Source organism: Leuresthes tenuis, unplaced genomic scaffold, assembly GCF_036924035.1.
Source record: "Leuresthes tenuis unplaced genomic scaffold, fLeuTen1.0.hap1 SCAF_21, whole genome shotgun sequence".
Taxonomy (NCBI): Eukaryota; Metazoa; Chordata; class Actinopteri; order Atheriniformes; family Atherinopsidae; genus Leuresthes; species Leuresthes tenuis.
The window spans coordinates 4,014,186-4,036,059 of record NW_027325375.1 but is presented as its reverse complement, the minus strand read 5'-3'; the positions used below and the strand labels follow the sequence as shown (position 1 = coordinate 4,036,059).

The 21,874-nt window shown below is 36.1% G+C and overlaps 1 protein-coding gene across 1 annotated transcript in view; it reads right to left on the bottom strand.

The window, feature by feature from the left end:
• Nucleotides 1–16,115: 16,115 nt before the first annotated feature.
• The window catches only part of LOC140280076 (gamma-aminobutyric acid receptor subunit beta-2-like), a 71,093-nt gene continuing 65,334 nt past the window's right edge, over nucleotides 16,116–21,874 (bottom strand). The window contains exons 9-10 of the mRNA XM_072375340.1: nucleotides 20,998–21,138; nucleotides 16,116–20,647 (exon numbers count right to left, since the gene is read on the bottom strand). Coding sequence (XP_072231441.1) covers nucleotides 20,309–20,647; nucleotides 20,998–21,138 — 480 coding nt within the window. The 3' untranslated portion in view covers nucleotides 16,116–20,308. The remainder of the gene's footprint in view (nucleotides 20,648–20,997; nucleotides 21,139–21,874) is intronic.

The window sequence follows — 21,874 nt, the reverse complement described above, 5'->3', positions numbered from 1 at the left end:
ATTGCAAATATCTTAGGTCAAATCTGTATGCAGGGTTAATCTCAGTGGGTTGCATGTCATCTAGTCGAGTTAGGTATGTAGAGCATGTTGTCAGTGTCAAACTTAACTTGGCAAGATCACCATGTTAACTGATGCTGGACAGATACATTAATTTGCCACAGAGCATGTTATGTTTGGAGTTTCAGATTAAATTGTCTATAAAGAACATCATACTTTCACATCTTCCAATTCTGATTTATATCAGAAAACATTAATAAACTGAAACATCTGGCAGAAGTATTTTTTCCACTGTCTGCATATATATCAGTGGTTAGTGATATATATGATATATTATACCAAAAAACATTGGCATATGCAAATTATCTGGCTTTCTTAAAAAGCCTTAAAGTTTACATTTTGAACTTCAGTGCCCGCCATTACCTTATGGACAAAATACATTTCAGTTTGATACGAATGTAAAATGGTCAATCTCAATGGCTACCGTTTTGATAATGTCAATATTTTTACTGGTCAACAGGAAATAAAAAAATAGAAACTGTATGGGGACGACTAGTGTCCCTGCCAAATCAGTGCTTCACTCTCCATATCTACACTTTTGCTGCTGTCTGCACACCATCTTTTTGAGGTATGTGTCTCCATATAAATAGGCAATAACCAAAGTCTGTTGGAGTATTTCGAGTGAGCACTGAAGCAATGGTTGATGGGAGCCTGCTGCCAATGATGAGCTAAGAGCAGCTACACAGCAGGCACCGTCTGTGCTGTGCTACCATTGCAGCACTGGCCAGCTAAATGGCCAGGCTTCCAGTCACCAAATGGCCTTCAATAGGAGCCAAGAGGGGGTGGCTAACTGATTGAGTGAGTGACTCATTATCTAAAACCACATGGTTTAATCAGAGAGCACACAAACATGGGGCTCAATGCCATGGGGATGATGTACATTCACATTGAAATAATTTGTTGTCTATATTCAGTTAGACAATCAATATGCACTGGATGGTAGTGAACAGTTACTGAAAATGAGAGCCTGGATCTTTGTGAGGTGCAAAAACTGGCACCAAGGAGATTTTTAGCCGATTAATGCTGCAGATGAATGTTGCAGACAGCTTATTAAACGTTGTGTTGCGTAAAGGACAGCATTTTGAATAAAATATATAACAGGCATATATTTAAATCTGTATCTCAGGAGTGCCAGTTCTGTTGAAAATAAGTGTGTGATGCCCTTTTAAACTTTGTAGACACATATCAATAAACATTGTGCAGTACTGTTCATATTATAAAAATTCTGACCAAAAGAAGAAGACCAGTTTTAAAGCATGTTTTACTTTATAAGCACCCAATAGGCACATGCTCAGTGAATAGATCTGTTTGAAGACGCTAATATACTAAACGCTCTAATCAGTTTAATCAGAGTTTTAGGTGTAGAAATAATGTACATAGTAAGATATGTATGCTACATTGTACATGGACAGTTACATGGTGATGATTTTTGTGTGTGTTTGTCCAATCTTGCAGCCGTTCTCTTTTTTATTGCTCTGTTTATCCCATTGCACAATGCAGCATTACACTCATTTATGGTACAAGATATCTTTCTCTACTTCAAATTCACTGTAGATAGCCACACCCTCAGCGAGAACAATGTTAACTAAATTTCATTGTTGTGCAGCATGTATCTTCCATGACAGAAGCAAGTTCTGAGGATGCCTAAAGTGACCAGTTAAAAAGAAATTGAAGTAAAGATGACAACAAAGGAGCTCAGTATGTTCAAGACTTCAGAATTGTGAAACTCTGAAATTTGATGCTGGTTTGCAAAATACTTCCAACCTCTCCTCCAAAAATAAGATAGAATTTTTAAAAATGCCGTATATCTCTACTGTGCAAATGATTTTAAATTCTACAGCCGTGCAAACTGAAAGCAATAATAATATTTTTCAGAAACCCATCTGTTGGTTTGGGGAACTGAGATTCCTTTTTCTTTTGTAAATAGTAATGTCAGGAAAAACTTAGTTACTTTTTCAAGTAAGCAGTTACTCCCAAAATAACCTTCCATCTCCCCATTTCTTATGTTACTACAAAACAAAGGAACCAAAAAAACAATCCCTTATGCACACTGTGCCTCTTTTGCCTCTAAGCAAGCAGCTTAGAGTTTCTATAGCTAGAAAACTTCACTTAGAATTTGAAGAGGCACAACTTCATAACACTGGGGAGGGAGATGTCACCAGTATCAATCAGTCGCCATCTCTTCAAGAGATCATTTGAACATTTTGTGATATACACTTAACTCCACATGCTTGAATATATGTTTATTTTTGTAGACTATGTCACAAATAAAGCATTGCAAATGGGAAATTGAATCTGTTAGTCATGTAATCTTTCAGATTATAGACATCAGGATAGACTTTGCATTGAAGTAGAGTCAAAGCTTTCAAAGGCAGATGAAAAGATAGATAACGTTAAGGTTATTTTATTCAAAAGAACCAGATAATATAACACATTACTTTGTAATCATGTAAGTGAATTTGTTTCTTTTAGAAGTAATATCACCCAACATAGTTAAATAGACTGAACTATCGGCAGTAGAATGAATGTTACGAAACACAGAGTGCAACAAAGGCACCTTAACTGCCTTTTTATAATCCACACACAAATAAAGATGACTCCTAATGCAAGTACTCTATTTGAAAAAGAAAAGTGAGAGGACCGAGAGGAAAACCAAGACAACTGTTGTTAGTTCTTTTCTGTACTGTGTGAAAGCACAACCATTCCATTTACAATGATATGGTTCTTGCTTCGTTCTTCAGCAAAGTGCTTGCATCTCCTCATCTGATGACGTGCCAGCATTTCATTCTGTTTGAGATCATTCTTTTTCTCCTGGAGATGGAAGTGGTGGGAAATATGTCTGTCTCATTTGATGAAAAGCTGGTATGTTACATGTGTCATAGCTGTTGGAATAATCAAAACCTTGCGGCAGGACATGTACAGAATCTCTCAAATATAATCATGAATGTCAAAATACAGTCAGTGGTTGACGGAGCATTAACCGAGAGACAAATTACCTTGTGCAAGACTTGTTATGTACTTCTTTAACAGACTTGAAATATATATTTAGTTAATACTTACGACATATAATAGTTTTGCGATGGCAAATTAGTGACATTTCTGTTATTTATTCGTACTGTATGTTACTTCTTACTTATAGTAGAACTAAATGTTATTGCCTTAACAGTTAAGAAATTAAATGGGACAAATAAGATAATCTTTTCTTCTCTGTCAACCAAACTGTGACAAAGCACAATTGGTAATACTGAGTATTTTATGATCATAGATCATTGTTGACTGAAAGTGAGACAATATGATTTGCTATGCAACATCTGTGTTCCCTATTTTACAACAACCTCAACTGCAAAAAAAATAAATTGAATGACTTGCATATCTCATAAACCAATTCTTGACAGCTGAAAAGGTTTTAACCCATATAGACATAAATATGGTGCGGGTATGAAAACCCTCTGTAGAAATGTATCACACTGAAAGTTGCGCTGACAGGAATTTTGAAACTAATGTATATGTTGTTTCCATCTGCAGGAATAAGATTATTTTTGTTTGGTACTATTTCATGTTTTGTCACAAGCTTGGGCTAAAATATGTCTTCGATATCAAATTTAAAGAAAAAAAATGACGTTGGACATTTTAGACATCCAAAGTAGATCTTCTGTGTCATATGGGTTGATTTTTATCTCTAATAAGAATCGTTGCTGACTGATACTGTTAGTCTTAATAATCCTTCAGGCCCTCTTCTCTTGTTCTTCATCATCTTCATCTAATTCTTAACATAGGACTTCAAAATTCCTGCTATTAGAACACCATTGTAGGTCAGCTCTTCCACACAATTTAATTTCTTTTCACTGTTGCAGTTCAACAGAAGTCCTCCTAAACACAATCAGCCAAGAATATATCTATATATTGTCTATACATGTGTTTGAAGATAATCCTATTAAAAGGGAGTTTTTCATACTAAATACAATTATTTAAAATATTTTTATCCCAAATTTATAGTAAAGGACATGTGCCTAAAGTTTTTAAGAGATTTTCAGCTGCAGCTCAAGAAAGACGCACCTTGGTAAAAGATATTCAACGATAAAGACTTACGAAAGCTACAAAAATTGTGTTCCTTGATGGTTTCAGTGAGCAGTGCTCCTTTTTAAGCTGTTGATGTTTTGCAAATGAGAGGGTTTGTGCTTCTAAGTGGAATTGGAACTATTTTGGACATCTCAAGCTATATAATTCAGTGCTAATGTGGTTAATGTGCCGTTTCCTTAGCTTTGAAAGACAGTTCAGCCTCTTAGGTTCCGTTTCCTCCTCCACTTGTCCTTCCAATTCTCACAGGCAAATTAACATGTAATTATGCAACATTTGTGCACAGCCAGTACACCCTGTGGGATCCACCTGGTATAAGCAGCCTATAGTGTGGGCTTCACAGCACCTCTCTTCCTCTACACATGTTATTCAAAGGAAGTGGGGGTCACATTAAATGATGACCTCATCTTTCAAGTGCTCAGCAACCTTTTATACTGTATGCAAGTGATGATAACATCACTGATGTCTATTTCAGAATGCTACACCACAGGATGGAACATTATATTCAATTGTCCATCTGTGCTGAATGGTCATGTTTGCCAAGTAGCATTCCCTGAATGCAGTGCAGTGTTTGTGTTAAAATGTGTTTTATGCGGGCGTAGTGCAGTATCATCTATAAGCATAAGGTCAGTTATTACTTCCTATTTCTAAACTACCCTGTAAATGTCTGGCCATGCAAACCATAAAATAGATACAGTGATAATAATCATCAAACACCTCAGAACACTGGCATCAGTTGATGTTACCCAAACCCCTTATTAGTCTATCCAAGAGATGAATAAAGGAATAACATGTGCATGTGTGAAAATCTTTGCCTACTTACTCCTGAATGCACACTGCAATGTCTCCAAGCCAGCCCGACATACCATTATGACTGTGGAATAATCAGTCTCATTCCTACGTGTCTGCTTTTTTGTTGTGATCTCACTCTGAAGTGGAATCACAGCAGATGTTTTTCCAGCAAATGCCAGAGGTTGTAAACGAAGTCTTGAGGTCTCATATATCGCCTTATTGCATTTCATGATGTGTACATGTCTGTGTCCGTGTATTCTGGAAGATAAATTGTTTCTAACAGTATAATCGCATAGATGTGACCAGAACGTTTATTTTTTTTTATTTTCACTTTATAATTGAAATAAAAAAAACATTCAGATCTCTACAGTGATGATGTACGAATTGCAGCTTATTGCAACCCATATTGTCTATTTGTATCTTCTGTTTTCTGAAAACAGTTTTGTAATCTGGTTTGGGTGCTGTGCTGCGGGGATGTTTCTGTTGGTAATTCTGCTAATTTTTAATGTCTGTCACAATGCGTAAATATCTAACCATGCCATTGTGAAGGCTTTTTGCATGTGGGAGCTGTTGACAACTTGGAGAGGAGATGTTTAAGATCAAGTGCCATTCATGGCAAACAGGAGATCTCACACAAATGTCATCTCAAGTGCCTCAACTTTTTTTTTCTCTCTTAATTTCATTCATATGAAATATTTTTTACACATTTTATTCTGAATGTGTTTCTTTCTGAATTACCACAACAACATGATTTCCCAAGGAGGGTTTCTAAAGTTTTGTTTAATTCAGTTTAGTACATTTTAGATCTTGTATCCTTGATTTTAATCTGTACCTGAAAAGTGTGTTTTAGAGAGGGTTGGAAAAGACATGATGTTATGAAAATAGTCACTCCTGAATGAGTAATTAATGTAAGCAACTGATTTTATTGATTGAAGAACACCTGAATTTTCCCTGCTGAACTTTTTCAGTGTTGGGGAAAGAACTGTAGCTTGAAATTCAATGTGAACAGACTGTATATAATAGATTTTCAACCGCAGAAAACTGTAGAAAAATACAATAATAACACTTGCAGCCTTGGGAGATCATCTAAGTAGTTATACGGTTTTTACAGTAGGGACTACAGTCATTGGTAATGAAAGGCTTGCCTTCTCTTTGGTCTTTATTTTACTATAAAGAGCAGCTTATATAGTATTTGCATGAAATATGATTAGGCTATAGTAGTGGTTAACACTGTCATCTCACAGTAAAGGGGTTCAGAAGTGGAACCATCTGGTTGTCTGTGTTCTTTATGTGTGTTGTTTTCATGTTCGTCTTGAGTCCGCATGGGTTTCCTCTAACTGCTCTGGTTTCCTCCCACAATCTAAAAACAGATGTTGTAGGTTAAGTGGTTATTGTTAATTGGGTGTGAATACGTTCTGATGTCTGTTTCTTTGTGATGGACAGGGCTCCCTCCCATTTCTCGCCCAGTGCCAGTGTCAGCTGGCTCCAGCTCTGTGAGGATAGTGGATAGAGAGGATAGTGCAAGTAACTGCTGATGGATGATACTGAAAAAGTTTACTGAAGGGACTGCAAGAAAAAAAGGATTTCTATCTCTTCACTTTAAACATTCAAGATATCCTTAAATAGTAATTCTCTGACTTCTTCTAATTAACCCTCTCTGGTTCCTCAACCAAAAATTCCTCGACACTGAAAGAGTAGGTTTAGCTCCAAGATCAGTTAGTCCAGGCAGTACTTGGACTGAGATATCGGAAAACAATATGTTGGGGTAATTCTTTGAGTTCTAAGAAAACAATATCAGAAACATATAGAAAATAGTTTTAAAAGTCTCAAAACTTTTAGAAAAATGTGCAGTGCGTGTGTGTGTGTGTGTGTGTGTGAGTGCTGCTCATTGGATTGACCTCATCGGGGAACAGTTAACTCTTAAACACAGGGATTTCAGTACTTCAGAAAGAATGATCTTATGACCTAAGTCATAGCATATATAGTTATGGTTGTGGGATAAAGGTTTAACATGCTAGGTCATGTGATCAATTTTCATAACTTCAAGGGATCAACGTTTCATGGAAAATCTGAGATGAAAAGACCATCATATGTATGTAGTTTGTGAATTTATATAACTATGTGTTCCTTTGCTCGCTGCCTTCTTGTCTTTCTCGCTTTTTGTTCATAATAGACATTTAGCTTTTGTTGTCAGCATTCATTCATCCCCCCCCCTGCCTTTCATAAAATTCGACTCAGAGTAGCATGGAGTGACATTTTAGATGAGCAAGATAATGAGTCTCCTGGCTATAAGCAGACTATGAGTAAACACTTTTTTTCCTGGTTGGAATATCTTAAAGAATTGCATGGGCATGTCCCTGTGGGATGCAGACATGTGAAGTTGGAAAAGCAATGGCTAGTGAGATGTTTGTAGCTCTTCTAATGATGGCTTTGAGCTAGGCAAGGCTGAATTTAATCTGCCTGTACACCTAGATCAAAGGTTCATTGTGCCAGGTACATTTACATTCAGTCTGGTGTTGCTTACAAAAAAATAGACAGGCGTGCACATAATATAAGGCTTTATATATTGATTACTTGTGTAAATCTACAAACATATTTTTCAAATCGTTATTTAACTAGCTGGATTTTCCAGTAGCACAGTGTGTTGTTCAATCAAACAGATCATGTCAAGCAATCCTCTTTATTTGGCACAGGGAAGACAATAACGGCAGTAAATTATAGTCTCAAATAGATTTTTGTGAACCAGTCTTCAACAACCAAAAGAAAAAGACATTTGAAAGCCCAAAAATTAAATGTATGTAAGCTAGATCCACTGGATAGAAGTTATTTCAGTTTTAACTTTCTGTACCTTTAACTGTACAGTATCTGAAGTTATATTTCATATATCCCTTGTGATGTGCAATATAGTGACATTTTTACAGAGACTAATATTTCATATCTATCAAAAAACAATAGCTATTATATGCTATTACTAATATTTATTTAGCTTTTGGCCTTGTATTTCTCCATGGTATATTAAAATATTCCCTGTTCATTGTAGAAGTGGAGTACTGTAAGTATAATTTGGCAGCTGGAATGAAAACACCTTTTTGTAATATTTGCTTTAACTGTCAAAGGCCCTTGCAGAGTTATATACGCAAGACATTTTGTAATAAAAAAAAAATGGGTTCCCCAGGCCCCTTCAAGTTATCCTCATGCAATTTTTCAAGAATCCCCCATGCCTGAATGCCGTCAGCCTTTCAGAGCCAAGCGGGGTCTCCAATGAATGTCAGTCTCAGCCTCAACAGTGGCTCAGTAGGTAGACCGATCCTTCACTAAGCAGATGGCTTGTGGTTTGATCCCTGGCCTTTCAAGTCCACATATCAAAGTGCCCTTGGGCAAGATACTGACCCTGCATCACATGCAGCATGCTTGTCTGGCAGTGTGTGTGAGATAAAGAAAACCTCTGCATGCATAAAATAAAAATGCAGTATAAATGGGTGAATGAAGCTTGAACTGTAAAGAGCCTTGAGTAGTCAACAAGACAAGTAAAACAGTATGTATATATGAATATGTGCAGTAAATATAACTATATCAAAGGCAAATATGTTCTCTTGTCCCAGACTAAACAGATTTGAGGTGGTTTGTCTTCCATCTCATGCAAGGATGTCATTGTTATGACAGATTTGTTGTGATAAACCGTTTATCAAAGCACTTCTTACAGTGTGCCCTCAAGACTACTGACAGTCATACTAATATGTAATCTAATCCCCTTTGCCAAACATCACTCTATGCCTACAATATGTGTACATGCATATGTAAGGGATTAGTCTTTCTCTTAACATTAATCAAACTCCTAAAAACCCTCTGCTGATCAAAATCACATATTTACATTTTTTCCTTGAAAATAATCATCTTTATGTCTTAAATGGCACAGATGTAACTCTATATATTTTCTTTTTCAGTTTTAATTAATGGATATGCAGATTGGTCCTGGTTCTGCACTCCACCACATGCCCGCTGCCCTCTACAGTCAGGTCTGCCGTTTAAACGAGTGCGACACTGCTTAACCATACGCCAATATTATTTATTTTTCAGAAGAGGAAAATCGGGTGCTTTATTAATTTTTTCTGCTCAATACTAATATTTCATTTTGAAAATTAGCGCGGTAAATTTAACGACCTGGTTCCTTAAGTTTTTCCCTACCAAAGCCTGCCTATTTTGAAGGAGACCATCATTGGTCCAACTTGGTGAAGGAGGTAATGTTTGGCTTTTTTTTGTTTACGGTTTGCTCATGATGTGTCTTAACTAGCACGTAAGAAGACACTACATGTACATTTTAACAAGCTTAAAAATAAAAAGACAAAAAAGTTGTCTTTTATTATTGTCAAAGAAAACTTCATCCTGCATCACAGTGATATCGGAAATCATATTTATCGAAAGTTTACCTTTTGTTGAAACATATTGTTCTTTTCAAAGCAAGCCGTTTCTTATTAAAAACTGTGCACTGACGTGAAACTAAACTGGTATAAAAAGTCTGATTTAAAAACAAAAAGGATTCATATTTAGAATCAATAAACAACCAAAGTTTAGTTTTTCAGTGTTTTCTTTGAACTTTTCTTTCCCAAACCAACTTTGAGAACAGACATCAATTTAAACAAAGTAATCTGTGTGACAGCGAGGATCATCCTCATTCAATCAGATCACCACACTTACGGTGTTGGTGTAGCTAGAATAGATACGGTTGATTTGTTGCAAAATAGCGGTTATTTTGTAATCTTGCCTTGTGTGTTCTCCTCTGTTCTGTCTGTAAAAAGTCATGAAAATTGAGACAAAGCAGGTTATAAACACTGAGAATTATAAGCGATGGCTACAGAATCAAACTTTAACAAAACAAAACTCTGAAGGAGGAATGCTCACTTCAGTGGACACAGGGAATAAATACTACGGATGGCTAGAATGACGGACTGACGGCCCGACAAACTGGCACTGGACACAGGGAGATGAAGACTATTTAAACACATGAGTATCCCAGGGGAACAGGTGTAAACACTTAGGGATCAGGGAAGACAATCAGACACTGGACACGGGAGGAAAGGCAAGTTATCTGAAACAAGAGGAGACGTCAATATTTCAAAATAAAACAGGAAGTGACAAGACAATATATGAAACAAAACCTAAATCCTGACACTGTTATCTAACTGCATAACTTTTAATTGCGAATAACGGTTGTAAACATTGTGGTAAATTCACGACACATGATCAACAGGTCTTTGACTTTTGAGGTGAGAAATTGACACTAAAGTTGCCAATTCCTAACTCTTATGTCATGGATGAAACCCTAAGTTGAAAGATCTCCATGACTTGTGTAAGACAGGGTTTTGGAAAAAGTCCTGTTTTGCTCACCAAATCTGTTACGGAAGTTGCTGCTACACCCGGAGCTCAGTTTTTTGTGACTTACTCGAACAACAAAAGTATATTAGTGTATTAATATTAATGTATTAGTTGGCTTCTACCTTCAGAGAGGTAAAATGTATCATAAGTAGCATAACCGTATCATAAGTCTCATGAATGAATAATATTAATCTCACAATTTCATATTTAAACTATATTATTATATTAATAGTGTAACAATCGTAGAGAAAATTAGTTTTGATTGTTACCCAGAGAAAAAGCAGATGCACTACACTGTATAATCTGTTCCACTGATGTTAGAGCTGGTGCAATTTTCTCAACAAGTGAGCCAGTGGGAAGTCACACATAAACACACACAGTCACGTGGGTGCACACATTGGGACTGGCTGACAATATCTTCACTTTAATCAGAATCTTAATTAGTCTGCTAGCAGCATCTCATTAACATGTATTCCTCTTCATTATCCACAGAAACACGCATGCAAGGGAGAAAGGAAGAGACACAAAAATTAAAGATGTTTCATGAGATGAGAAAATGAAATGAGCAAATGAAACTGCAAACATAAAGCTTTGATCGGCAAACCTTATTCTGCCCTGCTGACTGAAACGGTTCAGCTTAGCTCCATAGCTTTGTCAGGAAAGACTTTTGCCAAACAAAGGCAACAGAAACTAAGTTTACCCCTTATATCATTGTATAATCTGAGTAATGTATCTGGCCAAGTGACCTTGTTATGCCTGGATATTTTCACAGTATTAAGGGTGAATGAAAAGAAGGCAAGGGTCAGAGTGGTGGTGTGGTGAAACAGAGTCATCAGAAGAAAAAAAAACACCCACGGACAACCACCTCCTCCCTCCCCCATGCTTCACTGTAGCACTTCATGGTAACTTCATGGTGTTTGGAGTCTCATCAGACCAAAATAAAGATTACCATTGGTGTGCTCTATTATTGGCTTCCATCAGCAGTGGTTTCTTTGCTGCAATTCAACCCTGAAGACCTGATTCATGTAGTCTCCTCTGAACAGATGATGTGCTCTATATGCCTCTTGAACTCAGTGAAGCATTCATGTAGACTCAAATCTGATGTGTTGATTTTTTAAGGCTGATAACTCCAATGAACTTACCTGCTGCAGCAGAAGTAAATGGGTTTCCTTGTCCTCATGAGACCAGTTTCATCATAGGATTTGATGGGGTGATTTTTTTCAACTGCTCTTGAATGTTAATTTAAAGCTTTTGCATTTTTCTGGATTAACTGACCATATAGAAGGTTTTGAATTAGAATTTAATTTAATTGAATAATTAATTTATTTCAGACAATTACCACAAAAGTAAACAGTATTTACAAAAAGAACAATCCCAAACAATATATATATATATATATATATATATTCACCAGTAGTAGTAATATAAACAACATTTCCAACTGAATAAACTTGTAAGTATAAATACCTTCAGATATGACATTAATTAATGCAAATTGTCTGAAAGGGGGTATGAAGAAGTAAAACTTATTTATTCATACCCTTTCTTCCTCTAATTGTCTTCATAGTAACCTTCCTGTTTGATTTCTATGCTTTTATCCAAAATTCACAAATAAATTGATAAATGATAATTAAATAATTGTTTCTCTTTGAGAAAATAATAACATTTTATTTGCCTGGATTTAAACAAGGTCCTTACAGGGTCTTGAGGTTAGGTAAATGGAACCTAATATTAACAACAGCACACAACATATCACACCATGTCATTACTTGTTGATTATTCTTTATTTAAGTGGGTCATTTTGGGGTGCGAGAAGTCAGAACTCAACTCACCTTTGACCCTCTAATCCTTGAGGACTGCCTCTTTTGAAATCTATAGTACTTAATAACCTATGGAGTGTGTTACTATGGTGTAAGAAAGCATACGGTACGGTAAGACACTGAGACTCAGATCATGTACCAAACTGAGGATTTTATTTTTGAATATTTACAGTTGCCTTTTCTGCAGTTGGACCATAGAGAGATGGAGGGCTACCTCACCCTCTTTTGGACACAATCTTGCTGTGAATCATGTGCTGAACTGGCTCTAGTTGTTAAAACCTGCACCTCAGGAGAACTCACTTCATAATTATTCTGTCACATGTTGGATCCATGAACTCTGGTCCTCACAATTGCTCCACTCCTTTGGGTTTTGTTTAGCTTTTAAGTGGCTAACATGAGGAACCATAGCTTTTATCACCTGTTACTGATGGTGCCAAATGAAAAATGCAAAATAGCTAAAACTAGAAGTCATCTTAAGTCCATCCGTACATCCATTTTCTATATACGCTTAATCTGTGAATCGGGTCGCGGGGGTAGCAATCTAAACAAAATCTACAAATCTAAACAGCACACTAAATACATTTGCTCTCATACACAGAAAAAAAAACATTTTGTCCCCTTTAAATCACCTGAATAGGTAATAAAAAAAAAAATGAGAGAAGGAAGCGGTGGTATAAAGATTGAGGCTTTGCAGCCATATTGAGATCAGGTTGTTTATCTCACGTTAAAGGCACTGCTGCTACACTAAACCACTGCTTATGTAATTTATCTGTGCTGCAGTCATTGAGAGCTAGCTGTGGCTGTTGCCGCTCTATTGGCACATCACTAACTGATCAGTCAAATTGCGACAGAGGGTTGGAACAGCAAGTCTTGCAGTGTCAAACATGACGTTCATATAAGTAAATTAAAAAAACTAGAAAGCATATACTTATGGCCACACAGAAACTTACAAGAACAGCTCCAGTGTCATATATTCTTCATTAGCTTGAAATGTTATTAACCTAATTTTTATATTCTAATTTCCCATCAACAGTGAGTCACCCTTTACAATGACTGTATGACATCTTGGCTGAACAAACACTGCTTTCCCTTGTCAATGTAATCTGAAACTAAAGACTGTGGGGGATGACCTAAAAGGGTGTTGTGGGTGAAAGATGAAAAGGAACATTTTGCATTAGACTAACATCTTTGTTGCAATGCCAGGGCTGCCTACAGTTCTGTGTCATGACTCATGTCCCACCATGCAAAGCCACTATAGCTCTATTTCTACGCCATTCTCTGTTTGAAATCATCGCATCACATTGCGCTTGTATAAAAGGGTATGCAAATTTGAATAGATTTTTATCTATCAGCCCTATATGCTTTATATAGATGCTTGAGAAAAGAAAGCCATGCAATTGAAATGGGCTTTCTAAGATATTAGGACAGGGTAACATTTGACAACCTGGAATCCTACTAACCACCAGCTTTACCCACAGTTCTACACTACAGAAGGAGTACAGTACAGATAAAACCAACGTCATTTGATGAGAATACCAACAGCATGTATGCACACACTTATGTGCTCACAAAGGAGGTTAATGTAGAGATAACTCTGGACTCAGAAAAACAAATGCAAAAATCATGATAACACAGGGTTGGACTGTTACGTACCCTGGCAGAGTGAGTAAATCATTGGCTCATTTGGACTTGTTAAAGGAAAAAAACATTGTTTATTAAAATTGTGTTGTCAGTAGGAAGCAAGCTGCAGATCTTAAAATTACAAGATTCGTTAGGATAACAGTCATGAATTAAAGGAAAGACTATAGTTACTGCAACATTTTCATTTAGAATTTCAACTCCTAAATGTATTGTTTTGTGTTAAGTGAAAGAAGATAGTGTATCTTCCCAGTGTATGAGTTAGTGAAGTGTATTAAAGGGGTGAAGTAACATCTTTGAGAAGGATATGAAATTAACTGAATTTCCTACTCTAAATGCACGGTGGTGCAGTGGTTAGCACTGTCGCCTCACAAGTACTCCAGCTACCCCAGTACTCCAAACTTCAATTAAACTCTGAGAAAATTTCTTCCTTAGTTCAACAACACATTGCTAAAAGCTTTGACATGTCACATCATATGTATGTAAACGTAATCCTAATTGTAGCTTTTTATAGCAATTTGTTCAACTACAAGATGACTGCAGCTGATGATTTACAATTGAAACAGGAATTTGCTTCGATTATTTTGAAAAAGAAGTTTTGCAGCAGGGCTTCCTCCCACCATCCAAAAACATGCATGTTAGGTTAATTGGTGACTCTAAAAAAACTGTCCTTAGGGTTGGATGTGAGCATGTGTGTGGTTGTTTGTCTCTGTGTGGCCCTGTGATGGACTGGTGACATGTCCAGGGTGCACCATGCCTCTCGCCGGATGACCGCTGGGACAGGCTCCAGCCCCCCCACGACCTGACCGATGGATTAAGTGGGTATAGAAAATGGATGGATGGAGGTTTTGCGGCCCAAACCTGAGCACCTTAAGACTCTTTTACTTAAACATTCACTTTACTTTCATCTAATTGGTTTTCTGTAGGTAACTGCTTTTGAAGCCTTCTCAGACAATGTTGCACATGTAGAGCACAATTTTTTCTATTTCACAATTTCTATTGTTACTTCTTGATGATGTTATTATCATTTGGGAATCTCTCTGGATCCAAACGTCCAATGGCATCTTAGCTCTGTCATTCTTAACCACCTTTTGAACACTTCTCACCAGTCCACTTGCAGCCACTTGGTTATGCTGTTCCTTGTAGGCTGTACCTTTCTAATTGCTACAGAAGGGCTGGGCAGTTTGGCCTCATCAGGCATGATGTGAATGTCCTGCTCCTCTGTAGTGCTGCTCTTCTCTTTTCTGCTGTTTTTGCTTTGTATCTATTATGTTTTATCTGCTTTAGCTTATGATTGCCTGACAGTGTTATCTATTGGATCTAATATGATGGATAAAGATCTCATCCTCCTGTGTCAGTAAACTCTTCTTCCATGTCCCTGCTTGGATACGCAGGACCTGGATTTATTATGTTGTGTTACCCGAAGATTGTACATCCACTCTCAGGTTGTTTCATCTGAGTGGAATCTATGAGGGTCACAGATCAAAGCCTAAAAGATTTTTAGGCCACCTAACTTAGGTAGTTTCTACTAATAATCAGACTTCCACCTCCCTGAGCATGACTCCATTTAATGCCCAATCTATGGCTAATAAAACTTGTTTAACTATTTCTGATTCTTCAAGAATTTGGATTTATTATGTCTGATAGTGTTGTGTGCATTGTATTGCAAATAGCATTATAATTTCATTTTTAAGTTGGACAAAATATTACTTTGGTAACCCCACCTGCCAACATGAATAAGATAAAAGTGAAAAAGAAGTACTGTCTTCTTAGTAATGTTCAAATAATCTGTACATCAACTGAAACTCAGAACTGACAACTGATTGTATTTTGTGTGCTTTTCCAGAAATGATCAGCTATTTGGCACATGTACATCCGGTCTCAGTGGGGTGATTTGTTGAGTAACACATACAAATCTGTGTTCATCACGTAATAACATCAGGAGGGCTTCTGATTGCTCTCAAATAACCACAAATGTACAGCCAGAAGCATAAACGACTATCTCAAACCACAAAATGAACAAGGACACCTAAGAGAGGTGGTACAGCACCAGCAAAACCCTGGAAGTCCACGAAGAGACAAGGTTCTTACCACTTTTTTCTAGGAACCTTTTCTCAGAAATTGTTGAAAAATTGTTGTCTCATCGAATACTGATTAGATTTGTTCTTGTTAATACCACTTTACTTTTACAACTAGACCTTCTGCAGAACACTGTCATTGCATAACCCAGAATTTAGTGAGTAGCCTGGATGTACTTCTTAAAATGCTGGTGTCAAATCACACCCATAAAACAATCAAGGTTTTCTTGTTTGTGTTTTATGCTCTAAATAAAGTACAGAAACAAGCACATAGATTCAGAACTGTATACAATATTTATTGACAATGTTGTAATTCCCATTGTTTTTTCATAGTAAAGACAGACTGAATAGTACAGGGCTTATCTTTGAGAAGGAAAAAGCTCTGGGTTTCTGGGAATGTTCTTGTGAGTGGCACATAGGATTTCTCAAGGTGGCGGGTGCTGAGAGGGTAAGAGGGATTGAAGCTGCTTGGAGTGAGGTCCATGGCAGCAGGAGGCTAAGGCTTCTTCTGTGAGTGTGTGCAAACGTACACTGTCACCGAGATGTGTCATGTAGGCTTTTACAATGCCATTCTATCCTTACTCCCCAGAGGAGTCTCAAGACTCTATCCACTGAAAACCTTGCATTTCTACAAACCTCCACTATCCAGGAACAAAGAAAAACATCATTTTCAAACCATTTGCAAACTTGTAAAATTTACACAACGTATCATGGAAGGATTTAATTAGCATACTTCTCATTAAATATTCAGTATCCCTGGAGAACAATGTAATCATTTGGTATAGTATAAATATGAAAATTGGACATTATTGAACATTTTTTTAAACAGCGGTGTTTGCATTTTTTTCTCCTTTTTTTGATATATATAGATTTTTTACATGGAATATAGAAGTATAAAAATATATGCAACATAAAAAGCGCTATGTTGTACAAACATATATCCAAAGTGTAGAACTTATGAAGCAGAACTTACTTGCTGGATATCGGTGTGCTTTGAAAACACATTAGTGTCTTGCTGACATTCATTCACTGCACACTTTAAATACACTACATCATACCAGATACAGCATTACTCTGAAGAGTCAGAATTGGCAGCTTGAGACATAACTGTGGCTGAGGTGGGTTTAGTATCTTAAAGACTTCAACTACTGTGCCATGCTGTAAGTACTATAGATGTGTGCTGTATGTGTGGGATTTATGTTGAACACAGAAAGCAAACAAATAGAGAAAGCTACTTTTTCTTATGGACAGTTATTAGGTTTGAAATAGTTATCTGTGGTTGTAGTTGTGTGAATCCTGCTGACCTGAGATAGATACATTTTGACATAATTAAGAGGCACTGCCAGCCTCCATATCACTTCAGCCATTGTTTGAGTGAATTTGTGTGTGTCTTTGTAAAGACGGTATGTGTTAAACTGTATTTAGATAACAATTGGTGCCAGAACTTGTTATACTTTTGCTAACATGTTCCAGCAAATACATGCTGCAAAAGAATCAACTACATTCAAAAATACATGTTTATATTTTGGCAAAAACAAAGACATACTTTGATGATCCGAGCAACCACCAAATCAAAACGTGACCAAGTGACATTTTAGATTATTGACAGATTATTTACATTGTTTCACATCGCCCTGTGCATTCTCATAACGTTACAGTTTAAACAATATTGAAAATGTAATTGGTCTTTTCTGTATCTATTTACAGGAAAATGACATTCCAATATATGACAGAATAAAATGTCACCTGGTATATACAGTACATGTTTTCTTAATTTCTTAGAGCCTCCACCTATCCTGGGTGTTTGAGCAGGTTTCTATACTTTTCAGTTTTAAGTTTTTAAATAAGTTTAAGTTTAAATTATTCTAGATATTTCATCTGAAACATTTTATGTATGCTGTTTAAACTCAACTACAAATTAAATTATTTTGAATGAAAAAAGCCTGTTTTAAAAAACATGAAAGATGATTTTTGTCAACATCATCACCAGGACAATTAAAACGTACAACTATTCAGAAAATATGGAATAAACACATTGTGAGAAATGCCATGTACCATAGTTGACCATACCAGTGAGCTGAAAATCCAAAGTTCACCCTGAACTAGACTTAATCTTTTGTTCAAGTGTGTTCATTATTCAAAGGGTAGTGTTTGTTGCCCGGCAGTGGCTGAGAAAATGCATCATAATGCATAATACTTTTTTTTTTTTTTTGTATTTTCAGTATCACAATCTATACTTGAAATTATCAAAACAAAAGTTTTAATAACATACATAAAGTCTGCATGCTTCTTTTGTGATATGAATTAAACGCAAACAGCACAAATTCAAAAGTTGAATTACAGAAAAGAAACAGATAAAAACCGTTAAAAACAGAATATCAAGAGATGCCACTGTACAGAGCATGCAGTGTATCACATCTGTATGTGGCTACACAATAATCAAACTATACAATACAGATGTAGTCATTCATTCTTCCACAATTAATGATATACTGAGAGAAATGTATTACTTTTGTTACATTTGTGCTGTTTAAGGTAAACTCAATAAAAGCATGTGAGACAGAGAAGGTGAAGGCTCAGTGTCCATTGTCACTTCAATATAATATTTCAGAGATTTTCTATCCATCTTCTCCTCTGCTGTAGCAGTGTCTACATAGATACAAATTCACATGAGTCTTTGTTGTTCATCCAACATTTTCATCTTGACTCCCCCAACTTGACAATTTATATTTCACACTCTGATGACTGATTTGGTTTCTCATGACACCCCAGTTCATTCATACCATCGGTTTGTCAGATCTGTAGGCAAAGGAGGATGACACTGTGGTGTATTGCAGCCCTAAGTTTATCTATACCTGTCGATCATGTTTTGACTGCAACAAAAAGAGTGATAACATCAATAAAGTTCCTCTTAAGACAAGCCCTATAAGCACCAAGTATCAGCAGAAGGGTGGTTCAGCCTCTATGGCTTTTAAGAACTAGTGTGCAAAAACCAGTTAGTAAATCTGCCTTGTCACTCTGTTGTCAAAAGTATAGCGTGCAGCATCAGTGGTTTTTATATGTAATAACTTTGTTTTGGACAGATGCTAGCCTATTTTTCAATGTGGAAGCACTTAATAACTGAGTGATCTTAAATAAGTAGAAAAAAATCTTGGGAGGCAGATAATGAATATATTAAGAGTCAAAAAAAGGGAATTGTATTTGGACATCAGCCATACAAATAATCATGTGAAAAACTAATACTGAAGATGATGTTTGTGCTTTTATGCATTCTGTCCTTTCTGGGTACCTTTGTACCATCTGTTTTGTGCCATGAAAGAATCATCATGTCTAATAAAGTGCCTTTTTTACAGTTGTGAACTATTTCTATATGTATATGTCTATATGTATCCAAGAAAGTGAGAATTAAGAGCTCAAAATGAAATTGTTATATGATATTGACCTTATAGAAACTGCTATACAGGTAACATGTAGCTTAATGATCAGTCTACCCTGTTCAGATACAGTCTAATCAAAGTCACCCATACTTTGTAGCCTACTATACATGTGCTTTGAGGTCAAATCAAATGTCACTAATTATGATGAAACTGTAGCCAGTTTTTTTAAAGACAAATATTTAATATTTTGTCTCATCTTTTTTTGCAAACTTTCATTGAGTATAAAGCACAATAACATGAATCCAAGTTGGGTACTTTTTGTTGTACTCTTCTTAACTTTGAGGCATTTATTCTTTTATTTGACACATTCAACAGGCTTGTTAAGTGCATTCTGAATGATATACTAGACTTTTTGAAAAGATAGGTCTTACTCAGTGTCATCTACCTAAAAGGGTTGATCCGTAAAATGCTTTAAAATGAATTGTATAGAGCTCCAAGTGGGATACAGTAGAAAAGCTGAAATTTCTTTCATGTAACAAAATACAATTGTTTTTTTTTTAATACCAGGGTCCTGTATCTCCCCTTTACATCATCAGCATTAAATCAGTCATATTAATAATTGGTTTAGGATCCTTGACATAACTGATAATAGAAAGGCCTGTTAACCTGAAAATTGATTCAGCATTTTAAAGCAGTGTAAGCAAGAGAAAACATAATTTAAGAAGAATGTGGATTTATCAATTTGTATCCAATTGATAGATTTTTGGCAGTAAATCATGTATACTGATGATGTAACTTAAGTAAAAACATAAAAAATGCAAACAAACATTTAGAAAATGGCAAGATACGCAATTCACAATACGAGTAAGATTTTTAACAGGCACCTTATATATATGTAATCTCTCTTCTGTAAGTGTTTTCACGTGTTAACCAGCAAATGTTGCAATTTAAGATGTGATTGATTCATCCCGTCCTGAATACAGTAATTCAGTCTAGTTTTATAAGATCACATAAATATGAAACAAAGATACAAAGAGGAAATGAGTAACATGTTTTGCTATTTGTTCTTACCCTCACTCAAGTCCATTTTTTCTTTTTAATTGACATAATAAAGCCAATAAATGATGTTGAAGAAGGAAAAAACTGTTGGGAAGATCATCCTTGACCATTTGTCAATAGAGTTTACATCAGTCAGTTCTGGGATAGTGATTTTTAATTGAGAAGCCCGCCTCCGTAGTCGGCTCTTCTTTTGAGTCATCAGTGTGTTTCGGCCAAAGTTGTGCCTTGCCAGCCCTGCTTTGCGGTACTGTAGAGTAGAACTGTCATATGTTAACATGGTATTTCGTGGGTCATTGAGACCCAGAGCAAGCTCTGTAACACCCATGTCATTCTTGATATCCAGGGTGCCCAAAAGGATGTTTTCATGTGTGTCCATCTGCCCAGGAAAAGAATCATGAGTGAATGTGATGCAATTTCTCTGTCTTACAAATCTAAAATTATTACAGTAAATCATCAAATGATCTTCCAAAAGCAATGAAGTCATGAGAAAGTATTCACAATAATATACTGAGCAACTACAATTGAAATGGGTATATGTTCAAACCTACAGGAGAGTATTATAATTGTCTTTGATTGTTTTTTGCTTCTTTTAGCTTTTGTTTTGGTTTAATCTATCAAACACTAAGCTAATTTTTAAATATAATTGACAATATGTTACGTTTACATCATAAAAAGTTAACAGCATAATAAGTGCTCTATATGTATCATGGAAGACTTTTGCAATACCTTATTCTTTTGTTCGCCAAGTCCAATAGCTGCATCGTCCACAAAGATTGGTTCCCACATGGAGTCATGGCCATCTAAATCTCTTTGTTTCATTCTTGCATACAGAGTGTCATCTCTGCCAACTACGCTCCCCACCAGCCACTGAAAGCAGCGTAAAAAAACTTCTCGTTCAGTGGAAGGGGGTTGATTTGGATATGCACATTTTGCAAGCAAATTTATAACTACAAAAGTATAATATTAGCGCAATTTAAACAAGTTGGATTTAATTCTCCCACTTTGACTGCCTTTGATGCCACTGAATGATAATGCAACAACTTTCCTTATTATTTCTTCTTGTTTTTTTGTATTAAGCAGATATCAGCAGTCCATGTGTAGCCATGTTATGTGGATGTGTGCATCTCCACGAGAATACATTTGCTTTATTTTACCTGAAAAGGAGAAGTGTAAATGTAAATGTTACCATTTGCTGTCTCTTCTACATAAAGAGAAAGAGCTATATGGCTCAGAGCCATACTTGGCTTTCAAACAGCAATAGTAAAGGCTCATTTGGTTGGCCTCACTCAGCACATTGGAGACAGGAAACATCAGGTCACCCCCCCATTTTTAAAGGGGTGACTGTTTCTTTTGTCTGTAAGGAATTATTCTCAGCTCTCTAGACAGCATTATGAATAATTTGATTAAATATGCTATGGAAAGTAAAGAAAACATTTGATTCCTTTAATCTGGTTCTTGAAAGTTTGTCAACTCTCACACATTTTCTCTAATTCAATTTAGATAAGATCTAAAGAATTTCAAACATAATTCCAAACAGACAAGCAACAAAATAAATAAGACAAAAAAACTATATATGAAAATAATCTAGTTGAGGAAAAGTCCA